Raw genomic sequence first — 19,566 nt, forward strand, 5'->3', positions numbered from 1 at the left:
TAGAGGACTGGGTCTACATCTACAGAGGCCCAAATCTACAAATAGTTGTCCATGAAAGGATAACTTGTGAATCAACAACCGGGTAAAGGCTCAAGTATGGGGAGTAAAGGCTTGCCTAATCTCATAAAAGAGCTACTGTAGAAAAATGTATGAAAATGTTGCTGGCCATGACAAAAAGGTGTCAGAATACGGCATGTATCACAGCTGGCTGTGCATGATGATCATTCTACCAGATCTTAATTCGACTGAGTAGCTGTTGGATGTGCTAGGCAAACAAGTCTAATATATGGAGGCCCCACCTGGCAACTTGCAGGGTGTAAAGGATCTGCTTCTAACGTCTGGATAGAAGAGATACCACAACACACCTTTAGAGGTCTTAGGGAGGTCATGAGTCAAAGTTGTTTTAGCAGCACAGAGGGGAACCTAAAACATATTAGGCAGTTGGTTTAAATGTTATGGCTGATTGATATGTCTAGAACCAGTGACGTGGTGAACAATACTGTATTCTGGGGTTTGGGGTAACAAGCTGTATTGCTCTTCTTATTACCTTCTTGTTATACGACACTTTATAAGACGGCATAGGCTTTCCCCTGTTGAACCGCTGGTGTTAAGGGGTACAGAGAGAAATAACTAGGTGAAATGGTGGGTAAACACCGCGAAGCTTCCTTAGCCGTCGAGGTAAACAAATATGCGGTGTGCAAAAGAGCATCACGTGATTTCCTTAGCGTCATCGGATTCCCGTCCTCCTGAACTGTCGGCCTCACAGCGCATGCGTGCGCGTTGACTACCGAAGAGGCAAGCGTAGAACGCAATCGTGAGCAAGGAGCGCAGCTTCACCAGAGTTTCTCGGGTAAGTTCCAGCGAATACAACTTGGTGGGACAGCGCACGGCATTGGCACACCTTTCGCTTGTGTGTATGTTGTTTTGGCAGGAGACTTCATGTTCGGTTCCTCAGCGTGAGTGTTTAGATTGAGGGTGACAGCTGTCTCGGGAGCTGATGTGCTCGCGCGCTGAACACCAGCAGGATGTTCACTCTGTAACTTATTTTACCCGTGAACATCAACCGCATCCTCTTTTTGTGCTCCGTGTCTCGCGTTTGGTTGCATCGTAATGCTTTTTTTTTTTCATTACAAATGAAGAGAGGTCGCTGTTTACAGTGCGCACTGGGAGAGAGGGAGAGTGGGAGGGAGCAGTAACGCGCAGGAGGAATGGAGGAATATCCGCAGTAAAATAGACTTTTTACTTATAGAGCAATAAAATAAAAGACTTCTAACACCGCACTCGGCACATCTACATATATGCAACAGTTTATTTGTATGATTAATAATATAATATATAATAAGAGTCATTACTACACAGAATCTCACCTGCTCTGGAACGCATACTGGAGCAGAGATGTTTTATCGCGTATGATGGGAATAATGGGCGGGGCTTCCCATAATGGGCGGGTCTTAATTATGTCTGTCTACTCTTTATATATAGAAGCAAAAGGATATATAATGACTTGAGTTTAAAAAGCATATCTATCTATCTATCTATCTATCTATCTATCTATCTATCTATCTATCTATCTATCTACACGTGAACGTTTTAGACAGACAGACAGACAGACAGACAGACAGACAGTACTACTACAAAAATACTCCTAAAAGTACACATGTATATTATTTATTACTATATATCACTCCGAAAGGTACACGTGTGCTTTTTTTCTTTTGGACAAACTTCTTTGAAATTAAGAGTATTTCATTTTTTATGTCGCATCTTTATAGATTTTTTTTTCTTTTCTTTTTTTTTGTGCTCTCGAATGTGGATTCATTCATTTAGTTTTGAGGTCTTTAAACATTCCAGTATTTCTATTCAATTACTGAAATTTAGATTGCACAATCATTCTTTCATTCAATCAGTTTCAGTAGCTGATTTATACTGATCAGAATCATGCTGGATCTGAAGCTTATCCTGGGAACACTGGGTATAGGGTGAGATAACACTCTGGTTGTACACTATATCCAGTCCAAAGCAGGGCAAAATGCAGACGTATAATAATTCCCATGAGTATTCCATTTAGTGTGTGTTTCTGCCTGGCTTGAATCCGGGAGAGACTTCAGATTCATCGCAACACCACAAATGATGTGTCAGAAACTGTAGTACATTTGTCTACATTTGATCTAGAAGGCTACATTGTTCTTGAATGAATATGCTGGTTAAAATCATCACTGATAGTTAAGATTGTAATAAACATTTACAATTTATTATTGAGTAGGAGAGTTCATGACCTCAAACACCTGGGGATAGGATCACATTTTTCTACACGTTTACAGAGTCATCTTTTTCTTTTCCTGTTTGGGAATTGTGTGACTAGCTTCACCATTAGTGCAGGAAGTGTTGAAGTGCATTGTTTAACTATTTTAACCACTAGAGTGAACTTCCGTCCCAGACATAATCCTATTTTCGTTTATCTTAAATCTTGTCCTCGGGTTGCTGCTCTGTGTGCCCAGCTGCTGTAGTGTTTAGACTTATCACGAAGCCCTGTTTCTACAGTGGTTTCTATTTCAAGGCTGTAGCTAGATAAATTGTAAGTGAAAGATACACTAAACATGAAGGTCGTGTTCAGTCTTAAAATAAGAACATAGGCACATATCACTGGCTCTTAACAGCTTTAATGTGGCATATTATTTAGCAGAATTATTGTGACTAAAGACAGTGAGTTCTGGCAGCTTGAACATTTATTTACCAAAATAAAATTAAAAAAATGCACCAATAAGGGGACGGAAAAAGGATACCAGTATTAAAGGCTGCACACATAGTCTTAGCAATAGGGAAACATGACTGGACATGCTAAAAGACATCAAGTATTTCTTCATTACCTCAAGCTCACTTTGGGAATTGTTTCTTCTTATGCAAACACAACTCCTTCATGAGCCTGGATCAGAATGACTGATGACCTAAACAGGACATACAGATGTTTTTCAAACACAGGTCTGTCATTAAAGACCCTTATCCAACATGTAAAACCAGGTCATTTCATCCAGACTAGAGGAGTTGTGGTATTGTATGAGGAAGTCAGGTGTGTCAGAGAAGTATGTGAGGGTGGTGCAGGACATGTATGAGGACAATGTGACGGCAGTGAAGTGTGCAGTAGGTACGACAGACTGGTTCAGGGTGAAGGTTGGACTGCATCAAGGATCGGCCCTGAGCCCTTTCCTATTTGCAGTGGTGATGGACAGGTTGACAGACGAGGTCAGACAGGAGTCTCCCTGGACTATGATGTTTGCAGATGATATTGTGATTTGTGGTGAGAGTAGAGAGCAGGTTGAGAAGAGCCTGGAGAGGTGGAGATATGCGCTTGAGAGAAGGGGAATGAAAGTCAGTAGGAGTAAGACAGAGTACATGTGTGTGAATGAGAGGGAGGGCAGTGGAGTGATGCGGTTGCAGGGAGAAGAGGTGGAGAAGGTGGAGGAGTTCAGGTACCTGGGGTCAACAGTGCAAAGTAATGGAGAGTGTGTTAGAGAAGTAAAGAAAAGAGTGCAGGCAGGGTGGAGTGGGTGGAGAAGAGTGACAGGAGTGATTTGTGATAGTAGGGTATCTGCAAGAATGAAAGGGAAAGTTTATAGGACTGTGGTGAGACCTGCGATGTTGTATGGATTAGAGACAGTGGCATTGAGTAAAAGACAGGAGGTGGAGCTGGAGGTAGCAGAGCTGAAGATGTTAAGGTTTTCGTTGGGAGTGATGAGGATGGACAAGATTAGAAATGAGTTTATTAGAGGGACAGCCCATGTAGGATGTTGTGGTGACAAGGTGAGGGAGGCGAGATTGAGATGGTTTGGACATGTGCAGAGAAGGGACATGAATTATATTGGTAGAAAAATGCTGAAGATGGAGCCACCAGGTAGGAGGAAAAGAGGAAGGCCAAGGAGGAGGTTCATGGATGTGGTGAGGGAAGACATGCAGGTAGTTGGTGTGAAAGAGGCAGATGTAGAGGACAGGGTGGTATGGAGACGGATGATCTGCTGTGGCGAACCCCTAATGGGAGCAGCCGAAAGAAGAAGAAGAAGAAGATCCTATTGAAAACTCACATTACCCAGCGGTAATGTCAATGAAAATCCATTTATGCAGATGCTTTGTATAGCACTATGTAACAGAGCAAAAAAAAATGCCTTGCCTTAATGACACAGATGATTTGAGTGATGAGATGAATAGGATTTCCGCAGGGGAAGCGAATGAACATGTTGTGTAACGGTGCACATGCATCGCTATCCTATAAACTACTCTATAGTAAGCAAATATTTCCTTAATGCCCAAAACCCTAGAGTTTTTAAAAGTATTAAGCCTTTATGCTTATATTTTCTTGTATATTTTGCTTGTAAAATAAATTTGATGTTTTGAAATGTTCTAATCTAATCTGCAATCAGCGTGGTAATGCAGAGAGCAGCATTTCTGAAAACCCCCTTATTTTTAAAGCCTGTACATTCTGACCTTGCTTGCTGCTGAGTACACAACCAATTTTCCCCCACCTTGAATCACCAGAGGCTATTTCGTCTCTCGTTCTCTCTGTACCCATTTATTCTCCCTGTCTCGCTCTGCTCCTCACCCTCCATCTACCTTCCCCCTCTGATCTTTTTTTTTTTTTTTTGGCTTAGAACCCACAGATTTGGCACACACACAACCACTCCCACTTTCTAGCCTCTCATCTGAAGGGCTGGTAGCCATGGGGCGCACACACAGAGGCGTTGTTGGACAGAGGATAGAGAGAGCGTGGGATGGAGATGAGGATTGAGGGTTACTGAAGGGTGTTTTCTATAGATAGTGTCCGACTTTCTGTTTTTATAGAAGAAACAGCAGGTTGGCATTCTAACGTCATGTGTAATTAACCCCAACTAAAGCTGACAACATATTAGCTGCTTTTTGCCCTCAGGCTTTTTCATCTGTCATTTTGTGTGTATGTGCCTTAGCCAAGTCACACTTCTGCACACACACTGTGTACTGCCTTACATAACTGTGTGATCTCAGTGCCATCTTCAGTTACTTAGACAGTTCTAAAGGGTCTGCTATTCCTGACTCCATTATGAATCTTAGAGAGGGATTATAGTTTAGCAGCTTTTAGGATTTTTTTAAAAATGTATAATTAGTGAATTGTTTTGGAACAGAATGAATAAATATGCTTCAAGATTATAGTATGAACAGGAAAACCCCAGCTTTCACTGGGTAACAATCAGCGAAGGCTGGTTGCCTAGAACATACTTAGATGACTCAATTTTGACAAACCAAAATATGTATTTACCCCAAATGGTGAAATATTCACAATGGAGGACGAAGTATACAAACCATGTACTTGAGTTAAATAATTACAATGTAAAATATGAATCCAGTAAAAAATGCTCCATTTTAATTTTCCTTTGATTAAAAGTGTAAAAATTTACCTTTAAAAAGTACCCTTAGTACTATGATTTATTATGGCTATAATGTCATTATAAATTTTTTTTTTCTCATTTTCCTCATTTCATCATGATAGAATAATATTGATATTTGTTAAAATGATCATGAGCCCAAAACCTTCAAAAACTACTTGTTGCAAATGTGCAAATAAAGCTACTTAACTACTGTAACTGCAAGTATAATGTTCAGGGGAAAAAGAAAGTCAATAAACAATATTAGCTTTGTTTTCATGGTTGAAGTGATTTTATACTCCCTCTCTAGGCAGTTATGAGTCTCTGTGAGCTGTGAGCAGATGTGTGTAAGAGGGTTGATAGCACTTTTCTTCTAGTGTGTTACACTACCCTGTGCAGTACTTTAAAAGGAAGTGTTCAGAAGGCTTCATATATGTTGCCAGAAACACACATTAGCCTTCAACCATATGATACGGGGCAGTTAAGTAATAGGTAGGAATTGGCAGGTGACCAAAATAGAAGGAAAAAAGTAATGCAGGGTAGGAAAGATATTTAACAAATATATTCTGCCTGAAAACTTGCTAGCTACATGTGATTTCCTTTATACAGTGAAGGCTTCCAGGCTTTGATCAGGTTTTGGTTTCTAATAATTCTGCAATACTTTTACATCATTAAATCGATAATGAAAATATTTTAGATTACTTAAACATTACATATTACAAAAATATAATGTTTGTGTGTCAGGAAGAAACTAAAATACCTTACCTTAGTTTGTATTCGTTTGCTTTCAGACTAAAACCTAATGAAGTCTGTCAGGGTTTACCTGCAAAAACAGAGTCAAAGTCCCCAGAAAAGCAGTGGCACCAGAGATCCAAGAGAACTTATTACTATTATTTTTTAAAGACCAAGGCCCACTCTACTGCTTTCTCAGCCTGGCTTGGGACTGTCCATGGTGGAGTACTTTATCCCCATTTCCCACAACTGAGCACAGATGGGGGTTAAGGACCTTCCTCAGGGGCCCAAGGGGGCAGCCTGGAATATTCAGTTCTCGAGTCCACATACCCTGGATCCAATGTCTAATGCCTTAAAAACACTAGGCTTCCCCACGGCAACTTATAGCGTTTCCTTATAAAACTGCACAAAGTGCATTTATTTTTGTAGAAACAAAACAAACAAAAAAAGTACAGCATTTATTTGCTTGTGGGAGATTTTTGCACAGTACAGATGGTCCCTGAGTTACAATGGTTCGACTTACGATGAAGATAGCGATACGAGAAAATAAAACAAATACAAAACATTTCGTGCAGGCAGCAGCGTACGATGTAAGTAGAAAGTTTTTTCCAGTTTAAATGGTTTTAAACAGCAATTTTAGTGCTAAAAGCATGTCTTCCAAGCGCCCAATTATGTCTTCTGCTTGTAGTGAAAAAAAGAAAAGGAAAGCCATCAATTTAGAGCAGAATATGAAAATTATAAATCGGCATGAACCAGGAAAGGCTGTCACAGTCATAATACTATCTTTGATATTTTTGACTTACAATGGTGTCGTCGTAATGAATCTCCATTGTAAGTAGAGGACCACCTGTATAGTGTTTGTGTGAGTGTGTGTATATGTGCAGGCTCATGTCTCTGTATGTGCACGTTTTTGTGTGTGTAATTTTGTGTGTGTTTTTGTATGTAATATCATGTCAAAATGTCAAGGGTGAAGGGTTTTCCCAGGTTGCCACATGTTTTAGATTAATAGATGACAGGAAATAGAGGTTTCCATGAAGAAAATAAAGAAACTATCTGTGCTATTCATATCCTCTTATCAATATGTACTACTCTACCATAAATGAGTTTCTTTAAAGGAAGGCAGAGTGTTGTGGCTGTGGAACAGCACTGCAAGAGAGATTAAAGAGCATCAGTTAATCTGGAGAATCGGTTTGGTTATTTTTGCCAACAAAGCGTCTGAAACCCTGCAGTCTGGTTTTATTCACCGCAGACATAAGTACTGGCTTTTGCAACAGCCTTTTGAAACCGACTAGATTTCATATTTCATAAGAGGTTTAGTTTGCAAACATGCTTAGCATTGTGTAATGTTATTTATACTGTCAAAACTGGCCAATCGTTTCAAATGTAACCTTCTGCATGATCATATAATGAGTGTGCTACTGTTGCTTCTTCAGGTTAGACTGCTGGGTGGTGAACCTTGTATCACTATGGAGGGGCCTGCAGTGGAAAACCTTATAGACTTTGATATACCTTCCAGCACAAAAGTGACCATACCATCTGCCGTTGGTCATCCTGACTTGTTATCAGATGGACCTCTCATCCCAGAGTTTGTAAGTGCACTTCCAAAGCCCTTGGCCCCACAACCAGCCGTATACGAAAGAGAGGAAGACGCTGAAGACAGCGATGCCACGGAGTCTGCAGACAGTGAGAACGAGGCCACTGATTCGCCCTCCCACACTTCCAACTCTCGTCGCTCCTCTTCATCATCCAATCACAGTGCTGAGGACGCTGATGTAGAAGAGCGGCGGGAATTTATGAAAGTCTATGTGGAGAAATTGTTTAATGGAAGGTGAGGTATTGATGTTGATGCCTGTTTTTATGGAACTTTTTTTGGATGTTTATGTCGAAGTAACATTATAAAGACAAATTTTGAGTCTTTTTTTCCCTTCGTGAAAGATTCTAGAAGCACGTGGAGGAATAAACTATGCAGCTTTCGAATTTGCGGGCATGTACAGTGTAAAACTGTGGGAATGTGATTATCAGCTAATGAGAGTGTGAGAAGTTGGATCAGCAGAAATTGCATGTAAAATTGCTATTAAAATTGGCCCTTAAGACATATTAAAGAGATGTATTCGATTATAATAATTAAAATATGTTTGTGTCTGAAATCAACATGTAATGGGACCCATGATATTTAGACATCAGTAAGGCCATATATATATGCAATATATAGTCACATTCTTTTGTTAACCTATCGATTACTATGTTTTTCTGTGTGTGTGTGTGTGTGTGTGTGTGTGTGTGTGTGTGTGTGTGTGTGTGTGTGTGTGTGTGTGTGTGTGTGTGTCTGATTTAGGGAGGACTTTAGCCAGGAGGAGAAAGCACGCTTTGGCGAATTGTGTAGTGGTGAAAATGGCAAGGCCAGGGAGTGGTTTGCAAAATACGTCAGTGTGCAGGTGCGTATACGTGTATGTGGGTGTGGTGGCGGGGGGGTCTTCAAACCAGGTCTAAAAGTTTACGCTTAGTATATACACACAGTACATTGTAGCACTTGTGTAGCTCTTGACAAGTAAACTCGGTCTAACAGAGAACACACAAACATAGTTAAATCATGCTTGCCATGCGCATCCCTGTTAAAAGCAAGTTGCTGGCTTCAGTGTAGCTGAATTATATATGATATGAGTCATTAATGTATAGGATTTTGTATATAATAAAGATATTTGGTTCCTTGCAGCGGTGCAACTCAAAGTGTGTGAGCGAACAGACGTTCTACCGATTGGTGCAGTCGTTTGCAGTCGTCCTGTTCGAGTAAGTGCACAAAAAATCTGTTCCACATGGCTGAGATTCTGGAGACAAGCTGCCAGTTGTGTGGCAATAAACATTTAGTAACATCACGTTTCCTCCTCTCAACCTGAATAAATGAACCACACTGTAAGAGGCAATATTACAGCGAGATTGCAAAAGCATATCTTTTCTCTAGTGCGTCATTTGTATGCTTTCCCTTATTACATAAATCCGTATGTTTTAACCCTCAGCAAGCATTATTTATGGAAGTGAACCATGTAATTATTTTGAAATGCCAGGCACGATAATCACTGTGCTGGCCCATGCTTCTCCTACAGCGCAATCAGACTCTGTGGTTTGATACTGACTTGAGGATAAATGATATTGCTGTTAGCTCTTGGTTAGTTCGTCCTAAATTGGAGTCTGATGATCACGCTGAGTGGAAGGCGGGTTTATTTACGTTTTATTTGGACAAACATTCGTGCAGCTTTGCTGGCACTCATTCCACAAGTTCATTTCCTGAAGCTTTCCTCTAAAGTCAATATTTGTATACGTACAGTATGTGCGTGGGTTGAATTTGATTTTGCATTACTACCATGACCTTCTGCTGATCTCTGTTTTGACTGTCAGATGCTACCAGATGGATGACTACAGCCCTGCCAAGCACTTAATGACCATGTGCTTCACGTACTTTTACATTGGTAAGGAAGAAATCTTGATCAGTCATGTATGGTATTTTAATTTAATACGAGGGTGACACAAATGGAAAAAAGGTATGACCGATTAGAATTGTCACTAAATTGGCATTACATAGAAATATTACACACTTACAAATTGTCTTTTCGAAACCTTGGAATTTTTTTTTATTTTTTATACTATAATTCTAATTTCCTTTTCAATCTCAGTTATTTGTACCTTATTTAAGGGCTTAAGCTTCTCTCCTTGCCCCTCAAAGGAATTAAGTTGTTTTGGACTATCAGTCTTTTGGTTTGGGATCACTTTTCTATACAATCGTTCACATACGGCACACAATCCTTCGTTTCCCAGGGAAGATACAACTGTCACCTACAGAGCTCCTGGAGAAGCCGAGCGCAGGTTTGGACTCATACCTGCGCAGCAGCAAGGTCTGGCTCTCCGGCAAGAAAGACGTCGCCGAGAAATTGTTGAAAAATACGACAGCTAAGACGGATATGAAGAGTTTTTTTGGAGGCCTGGAGAGCAAACTCAGAGGACCGGCTGCCCGAAAAAACGAGTGAGGAGCATCACACATGTCATTTAGACATTACCTGTATTTACTAAGACCTGTTAAAATGCTGCATGTTCAAATCACTTCAATGACTAATGGACCTTGGTTTATATACAAGTATTATAGTTATGCTCTCTCAGACTTTTTGTTTTGTCCACAGAGAGACAGAAAGTCCAACAGACAGCAAACCTAAAACACCAGGTACACAATTATTTATTTGTTTTATTTTATGTCCTGTTCTATGACTTTTACTTAGAATTCACACCAGACAAAGGAAGTCACTGACTCTTCTTGGGCCAAAGTTGAGCCTAGCTTTATTTACAACACAATTTACTTAAATGCATGACAAGAGATTGCATGTTTGATTGCTATCTCAGGGCAGCATATTTGATTTTATTCTATTTGCCCAGTTTAGAGCTGGATTAATGAAGTCTAATGGCCAAGTAAAAACTCTACTCTTGCTGCCAAGTAATGTTTACATTTACATAAACCAATATTGTACTTGTATACAATTGGGAAACCTAAAATATAAACAACGTGAAAAAATATAACAAAGTATATAGAAGATGTTGGCAACAGTATGGACTGTATTTGGAATGAAGTTTATTGTGCAATGTAATGCTTTGCAACCTCGGCCTAAGGTAGTTGCAGTAAAATTGTGCTAACTATATGATAAATATTCATATAAAAGATATAGCGGTAATATGGGTATATTAACTGGAATGATGGTGTTTTCTAATCCGAGGTTTTATGTTAGTAGCTGGCATTGTATAAAACATGTTGATGCCAAATGATTATTTCATCCTTGTATTTGGGCTGATTGCAGTGTTCTGTCCAACATTTTGTCAAACTGTTTTCTCCTTGCAGTATATGAAATAGATCTTTTCTGAGCCAAAATAGTGTCTACACTAGTGTCTAATGTCTTTTCTCTCAATTTGTTTGACAGTTAGTAAACTGTGTTTAATAAGTAGGAGAGTTATATGAAGATATGCATTGTACTGAGTTAACGTTGGGGTAGGGCTAATAACATGCAACGTGTACCTGGTTCTGAAATATCATTCTACTGCCAGTTAAACCACACCTTGCCATTGTGTGTGGTTCTCGGCAACAGGAGCTAATGCCCTTTTTTTGCTGACCTAATGCTAATGCACAGGGTGCCATAATTTATGCCACTTATACAATTATTATTTGCCAGCAGTAACTTAATATTTGTTAGTTATTTTATTTACATTAGTTAGATTTAAAATTCTGCCCTCTGTATATTATAAACAGAAATAAAGCATGTCTCTATGCCTCTGTAACTATTGTTTATAAGGCAGTGCAATCTTTTAAAATGGTAATCTAATTCTGATACTTTATTCTAAATGGCTGGAAGGTGTGCGTTGGAATCTTCAAATGAGTTTTAATTCTGGCTCATAATCAGGCAGACCATAGTATAAACCAAAGGAAAACATTTAATTTTTGCACATTTTGATAAGAAGTAGGGTTTTTCTTTTTTTTTCTTTTTTCGGTCTACTCACTCAGTCTACTTCCATTCAACGGAAAGCCTGGACACAACATCTGCTTGTCCCAGATACCTGAACTACTGATCTGTACCAAATTGCACATACATACAACACATAATTTTATTTAAATAAAGATAATTAGAGATGTGTAATGGATGAATGGATTCCTTTGGAGTTAATGCATCACTGAATTGTGCAAATGAAATGAAAGAACAGGATAGACAGGGCTTGGTATGGTAGCAGGTGTTAAAAAATTTCTGTACTGGTGTGTGTGAGACAGACAGCCAAAATAATTGTAGTAACATGTCCGGGATAAATGTAACTTTAGAGCGTGTTCACATTAAACGTGATAAATTCCTTTTGGTTGTGCAGTCCTGAATTATAGAGCTCTCCGTGTGTTTGTTTTCACCTGTAGTGAACCTTAAAGGATGCCTCTAATGCTGACTTTCATGCTGGATTGCTCTTAATGAGCAGTCCATGCCTGTAAATACATCCTTGCGGCACTCCCGCATATATTCTGAGACCCAAACTATTCCGCTAATGAGGAGTATGTAAATGTCAATTAATGTGTGTCCTTATTTGCTACAGTATTGCCACCTGAATCCCCAGACAAGAAAAAAGGGGAGAAGATCTACTTGTACACACACCTTAAACAGCAACCAATCTGGTATGTGGTTTATTCGATGATTCAGGGTTGTTGTTTTTTATCTAAGCTGTATCTTAAGTGTTCATTGTGTATCTATCATGTGACCAAGAATCTTTATGAGGATAGTCATGTGAATAGTCAAAAGTCAGGTTTGATACACACTACTTTTCTGCTGACTCTTATCCACTTTTATGCAAATGTGCTATTAAATTCTTAAATCGTATTGTTCATATGGCGTTGGATATTTACCATTCTACAATTATCATAATGTAAAAATACTAAAAATAAAATATCTTTTTCAATAATGATAAGAATTTAATTCTTGGCGATTTTCTATGCTAGAAAATGAATGAAACACCTCAGGGTATGCCTTTTTTTTTTTTTTTTTTTTTTTTTTTTTTTTTTTTTTTTTTAAGAACTAACTGGTAACCATTTTATTTAACAATGACCTCATCCTTAAGTTACTTCTTACTAAGTCTGACCACAAGAATATGATCCAGGTCCTTGACACGGTTCATGTTGCTCTTCTTTAAAGGCAAACGTTAAGATTTTGGAATGCTGCATTTTTTGATGCTGTGCACTGTGAGAGGAACAAGAGGTCTCCCACCACAAGGTAAGAATATATACGTATATTTTTAAAATGACAGTAAAATATTTAATATGCTTCTGATTAGGTAGTTAAAAAGAGTTTTTCGGACTTGTATGTACAAGGTATGCATATCTACATTGCCTCACCTTTTGTCACCACTGTGCTCCTTTTCTTACACACCTCATTCATAATAAAAGGATAACTGGTTGCTTCAGGTTTGTTCAAGCAGTGGCTTTTAGAACTGGAATTGCCACGAGGTGTGTAAAACCTGGGTGTAACTCTATAAACATTTCAAACCATGTGATGTTTGTGAACAAGTGTTAAAGACTAAGGTCATGAAATTGCACTGTTAACATTAAGTGAGGATTTTTCGGTAACTGGTAGTAGGCACGTCATCTGTCTAGGTGAGAAAAGTGTGTGTGCACGTGTGTTTGTCAGCGTGTTCTACATACTTGCGGTATTTTCAGTAATGTCTGATTCTTGCCTTGCTCTCTGAGCTCACTCTGTCTTTGTAGTAGACACCGCTGCACCAATGGCCTTTCTTTCCCTCTCTTTCCTTCTCTCTCTCTCTCTCTTTCTTTCTCTTTCTGCATGCAACTTTAACTCTTTATCTTCATGTGCCTTGCTGCCTCACACAGGCGGACAGCTGAGGAGAAGAAAGACGAGAGGTCTGTCGTTCATTCTGTCTGCTGCACAGGACACCACTAGACAGAAAAAGGCCCCAGAGAAAGAAAAACTATAGCAATGTAGCAATAGGACTCAATAGGAATAGAGCAAAGAGAAGGTCAGGAAAAGGGTATAAAGGACGTTTTAGTCAAGCTTGAGGTTATATTTTACATATTCATAGTGTGTAGTAGAATAATACTGTTTGCACAGAAAACTGCAGAGTCATCATACTTTTTTGTGGTGTGTGAGCCTGGCAGGAAGTCGTGCACTATACTGATAACAGAATGAGCCAAAAAAAAAGGCAGACTGCGTTGCAATTATATTCTGGTTATATTCATTGCACTAAAGTATGAGTGATTCTACAACTGTGTGTCTCACTAATATATCACACATATAAAGTAAAACCTCAACATCATGTAAAGATAAGTGTGGCCCAGTTTACTAAAACGAAACTTTAACTTAGTACTTAAAGTTCGTATTTCTAGGTATTGTATTGTTTAGGCATTATTATGTGAACACATACAACTTCTCAGGCATTTACCAAGCAGTTATTTAAGTCAGCTATTGCAGGTTATATAAATTCATATTTTAGTTTAACAGCTTTCCACTGTTATCTGACAACATCTCCCCGCCCATGATATATTTGGAATATTCCATGTTTAACTGGAAGAAGTATCATGTGATTTTCTTCAAAGAAAGGTCTTTCATGTAAACAAAAAAGGTCTTTCAGTAGCACATCCCAAATGATTGATTGAAAGCAAATTATACAAGATTTTTGTTAATAAAAAAATAAAACATAAAAAATATATATACAGTGAGGAAATAAGTATTTGAACACCCGGCTATTTTGCAAGTTCTCCCACTTAGAAATCATGGAGGGGTCTGAAATTGTCATCGTAGGTGCATGTCCACTGTGAGAGACATAATCTAAAAAAAAAAATTCAGAAATCACAATATATGATTTTTTAACTATTTATTTGTATGATACAGCTGCAAATAAGTATTTGAACACCTGTCTATCAGCTAGAATTCTGACCCTCAAAGACCTGTTAGTCTGCCTTTAAAATGTCCACCTCCACTACATTTATTATCCTAAATTAGATGCACCTGTTTGAGGTCGTTTGCTGCATAAAGACACCTGTCCACCCCATACAATCAGTAAGAATCCAACTACTAACATGGCCAAGACCAAAGAGCTGTCCAAAGACACTAGAGACAAAATTGTACACCTCCACAAGGCTGGAAAGGGCTACGGGGAAATTGCCAAGCAGCTTGGTGAAAAAAGGTCCACTGTTGGAGCAATCATTAGAAAATGGAAGAAGCTAAACATGACTGTCAATCTCCCTCGGACTGGGGCTCCATGCAAGATCTCACCTCGTGGGGTCTCAATGATCCTAAGGAAGGTGAGAAATAAGCCCAGAACTACACAGGAGGAGTATCCTCCATCCCTACTGTGAAGCATGGGGGTGGTAGCATCATGCATTGGGGGTGTTTTTCTGCACATGGGACAGGGCGACTGCACTGTATTGAGGAGAGGATGACCGGGGCCATGTATTGCGAGATTTTGGGGGAACAACCTCCTTCCCTCAGTTAGAGCATTGAAGATGGGTCGAGGCTGGGTCTTCCAACATGACAATGACCCAAAGCACACAGCCAGGATAACCAAGGAGTGGCTCTGTAAGAAGCATATCAAGGTTCTGGCGTGGCCTAGCCAGTCTCCAGACCTAAACCCAATAGAGAATCTTTGGAGGGAGCTCAAACTCCGTGTTTCTCAGCGACAGGCCAGAAACCTGACTGATCTAGAGAAGATCTGTGTGGAGGAGTGGGCCAAAATCCCTCCTGCAGTGTGTGCAAACCTGGTGAAAAACTACAGGAAACGTTTGACCTGTAATTGCAAACAAAGGCTCCTGTACCAAATATTAACATTGACTTTCTCAGGTGTTCAAATACTTATTTGCAGCTGTATCATACAAATAAATAGTTTAAAAATCATACATTGTGATTTCTGGATTTTTTTTTAGATTATGTCTCTCACAGTGGACATGCACCTACGATGACAATTTCAGACCCCTCCATGATTTCTAAATGGGAGAACTTGCAAAATAGCAGGGTGTTCAAATCCTTATTTTCCTCACTGTGTGTATATATATATATATATATATATATATATATATAAATATATATAATTTTTTTATTTTTATTAAATATTATATTAGTAAATACAGCAGCTTTAGCAACCACTGCCTTTGAGTCTATTTTGTGTCAAATTTACAGGTTTGGCTCAAATAAATATTACGTCTCTCATTAAAACTTTCCCGACTTTTCTCATAATGGATTTCTTTGATTCTGATGCCAACAGTATTTGCAAAGGATTAAAGGAATGATTCAGCAATTGCTTTGAATCCCGAGGCCATGTTTTCTGGATAGTAGTGTCTGGGCTTTTGTCTCAGGCCTCTGCTTTACCTGTGTGCACTTCATGTTGATCCACGCATACATGTCGTTGCATGCTTGCTGCGTACTGTGCAGGTCATCTGCATGCTGGGTGTCGTCTCCTTTTGAAGACAGTTTCCTCTTTCTTAGTTAATTTTAACTCCCTTTACTGAGACCATTTATAATCTATTAGATCAGATGTTTGAGTCAGATCAGCAACTTGGGCGTGTAATCACCGAAGGCTGGAGTTTAGAAATTGTTCTAAAAGGATTTATGATCACTCTATTGTCTCTAAATCCAGTTCAGCTGCTGAGTATCACATGCTTAATCTCTTTGACTTAAAGAAGATTTATTATGAGGAGTAAATGTTTACTTTATAATACAAAACCAGCTTTAGGAATCTTGGATGAAATGTTAGAGGAAATGAAATATTTTTTTCCTCATTTGCTGAATAAATTTTACTTTATGGTGGTTCATTATTAACCCTGACATAATCTTCTAACAACACCCTGCTAAAATTGGGTTAACTGATAAGCTTTGCTTAACTATGTATGCATGACACTTTATTATGTCATCTGTCTGGCCTTTTGCAATGTTTTATCATTGCTCATTATTCTTTTTGCTCAAAACACCTTGCTATGGAGTTAATTCTAAGAAAAGAATTATTATTTAAAATGCACTGATGGTGAATATGTACACCCTGGCTGTGCATTTTTCCCCTCCTTTGTTGGCTTTCCATAAAATCACTGTGAATGACCTCCAACCCTGAGGCTTGACCTCTGCTTTCAACCTCCTTAGGGAAAAGTGGTGTCATATGACCCAGGAAGAGAAAGACGACAGCTCCAGGATTGAAGAAAACATCACCTTTGGACAGCTGGGGTAAGTGACAATTTGCCTAAAATGGTTACACTTTGGATATAAAGTAAATTTAGTATTGAGATTAAAATGTACAAATTACAGGCAGTTTTTTTTTTTTGTGTGTGTCTGTAATAAATGTTTGTAAATGCGGTCATAAAGGTTTCTATTACATGTGGTGTGCTTATAGGACCTTCACCCATAATATGCTTGCCTTTGGATTAAGTAAGAAGCTCTGCAATGATTTCCTCAAGAAGCAGGCGATTATCGGACATTTGAATGAAGGTGAAGGACACACACACACACACACACACACACACACACCATTAAATTGTGACATTCCAAAAACCTTTTGTTAAAATGATGATTGTAAAACAATGTTACAATTTTTCTAATTAAATTGTGTAACACTTTAAACAATAGACATTGTCCCAAAGTAGTTTTTAGAAAAGAACTAACTATATAGATCTTTCCTTGATCAAGCCAGAGGTGACAGGAGTGAGGAAAAAATCCCTCAAGGTAGAAATCTTGAGAGGAACCAGACTCTCGAGCACACCAGAGAGTGAGATTATAAATCATTACTCTACTACAACTGTATACGAGAGAGTCAAACAGTACTAAGTGTGTTAAAAGGATGTTTAGTATTAGTATATTGTGAATCGAAGTCCTTGAAAGAGAACAAGAAAATCTATATGCTTACATCAGCTTTTTTTATGTACAGTTTTCAGTATATAGGTATAAGATTATCCTCTGAAAATTAGGTTTTTTTTTTCGTTTCCCATTTTAGAGCAATACAAGTTGCTGAGCGATCATATTGAACAAATGGCTGTGGAGTGAATGGCGGCCCCAGAGGACTAAACCATCCTCCTGTTCTGTCCTACTGTTCGGTTCCCTGATGTGTAACACCGTACAGCTCCAGGTGGAAGCTCATTTTGTCCTATTGAGCACTGCTACAACCCACCTTCATTTGAACAAATTAGCAAAAGTCCAGCACCTAAGGTAACATATCTATGAGGTGGTTAAGGACATTGCACTTATTCCAGTGCTGCTCACTATAACTCAGTACACGTCTGCTGTGCTGCAGCATTATACAAATTCTATGTTTTAAGATGCATATCAGTACCTAAAATATCAGCTATGCTCTCTGTGGTTCAGTGTCAGCCAATAAAAGAATATATAATATACTCAGTATCCTATTCAGCTAAGCTGATACTGAAACTATCTGTATTGAGCTGAGGTTAACTGTAAATGTCTACAAAATGCAGTTCTATCTAACCTGGCTGTAATTCAAACTTGACATGTGACGCAGTCTATCATACTCTCGAACGTGTTATCAGATACCTATGTGTACAGACCTATCAGACCTGTCCCAAAGTGCGACAGTGTGCGTAAGAGGATTGATAGTGTGTGTGTGAGAATATGATTGTGTTAGAGAGTTTTGATAGTGTGTTAAAGGGGGTATGATTGATAGTGTATATTGTGTTGGGTAAGAGAGAGCATATGATAGTGTGTGTGTGTGTGTGTGTGTGTGTGTGTGTGTGTGTGTGTGTGTGTGTGTGTGTGTGTGTGTGTGTGTAAAACATTTTAAGATTGAATTATGCATAAACAGCCTTCCATAAGACATCTGTTATCACAGAATTAGCATTTACAAACTGTTTATAGTGTCATTATTTTTCCTAGAAATGCGAACCCTGTATCATTTGTGTGCAGAACAGTATTAAATACTCCCTGTATTATTCATGTGGTGCGTGAGCCCCCAGTCGGTTAAAATCCAAGTCTGTCTGAAGTGCCTTTAGTGTGTGGTAGTATAAGATGTTTTAGGTTGTTTTGCATTTGTTTGTAATCTATGTAAAGCTACATTCAACTCTGTGTTTGCTATGTTTATGGAGTAGTTCTAATTGTTTAGTGCTAGATTAATACAAGCTGTAGTGCTGTGTAACGGCTGTTGAAGTGTGGTGCAGTGCTGTCCTGTGTTCAGTGTGCATGTGGAATCGTAGTTCAGTTTCACTGTAGTGTAGTGCCATATCCAGGCAATAGAGGGCGCTCGTGTTACTCCATATTAGCTGCTGAGCAGTAAAGGAGAATGTTAAACAAAGTGTGGTGTTTTTAGGAAGATTGCTGAAAATATTGATTCAGTGTGTAAATACAGAGATTTTATGACATAATATTGCAGATTGCATTGCAACAAATGATTGGTTTAAAAAGGGATTGCTGGATTGTATAATGTTAATTTATATAAGGTGTATATGTGGATGTATTAAAAAGTGTGCTTTTTGCAAACCTTTTGTTTCTTTCAAATGTAAGTCTGTGGACGCTTAGCTTTTCTACCCTCGTATTTCCTGCTCTAATGTACCTGCAGACCATGTCTATGATGTGTTTGTAATAAAAAGATGTCTAACCCTTAGTTTATTTAACTTTACTGCAATCAAAATATTGTGGTCATATATTTCCTTTAATTCAGTTTTATTTGTACACCACATTTTGGCAATTGAAATTTCCACAAAATGTTATTTTTTTTACTGAATCCAGATGTAGATATAGATCTTTAAACATCAAGCCAAATGCAACAGTGGCAAGGAAAAAACTCTCTAAGATAACATTAGGAAGAAACCTTAAGAGAAACCAGACTCAAAACGGATCCGCTAATCTTTTGAGTGGAATTATACATAATTACAATAATTACATTTAAAAAAAAATGTATAACACCAAGTTGTTCTTTCTTTATTGCTGATTCATGTTTCCTCACC

At 38.6% G+C, this 19,566-nt stretch overlaps 1 protein-coding gene across 2 annotated transcripts; it reads left to right on the forward strand.

The window, feature by feature from the left end:
- The first annotated feature begins 414 nt into the window (after nt 1-414).
- kiaa0513 (KIAA0513) lies at nt 415-19,223 on the forward strand. 2 transcript variants are annotated; one of them, XM_083552115.1, is made up of 13 exons: nt 415-850; nt 7,553-7,947; nt 8,455-8,554; nt 8,833-8,906; nt 9,513-9,583; nt 9,930-10,134; nt 10,289-10,329; nt 12,222-12,300; nt 12,815-12,892; nt 13,507-13,536; nt 16,763-16,843; nt 17,010-17,104; nt 17,607-19,223. In XM_083552115.1, the coding sequence occupies exons 2-13, from the start codon at nt 7,586-7,588 to the stop codon at nt 17,654-17,656; spliced, it is 1,266 nt and encodes a 421-aa protein (XP_083408241.1). In that variant the 5' UTR covers nt 415-850; nt 7,553-7,585; the 3' UTR covers nt 17,657-19,223. The 2 variants fall into 2 exon arrangements, with proteins under 2 accessions (XP_083408241.1, XP_083408242.1); XM_083552116.1 differs by lacking the exon at nt 13,507-13,536 and having other exon boundaries at nt 420-850.
- Nucleotides 19,224-19,566: the final 343 nt, after the last annotated feature.

The sequence above is a fragment of the Silurus aristotelis genome (genome assembly GCF_946808225.1).
Source record: "Silurus aristotelis genome assembly, chromosome: 10".
NCBI lineage: Eukaryota > Metazoa > Chordata > Actinopteri > Siluriformes > Siluridae > Silurus > Silurus aristotelis.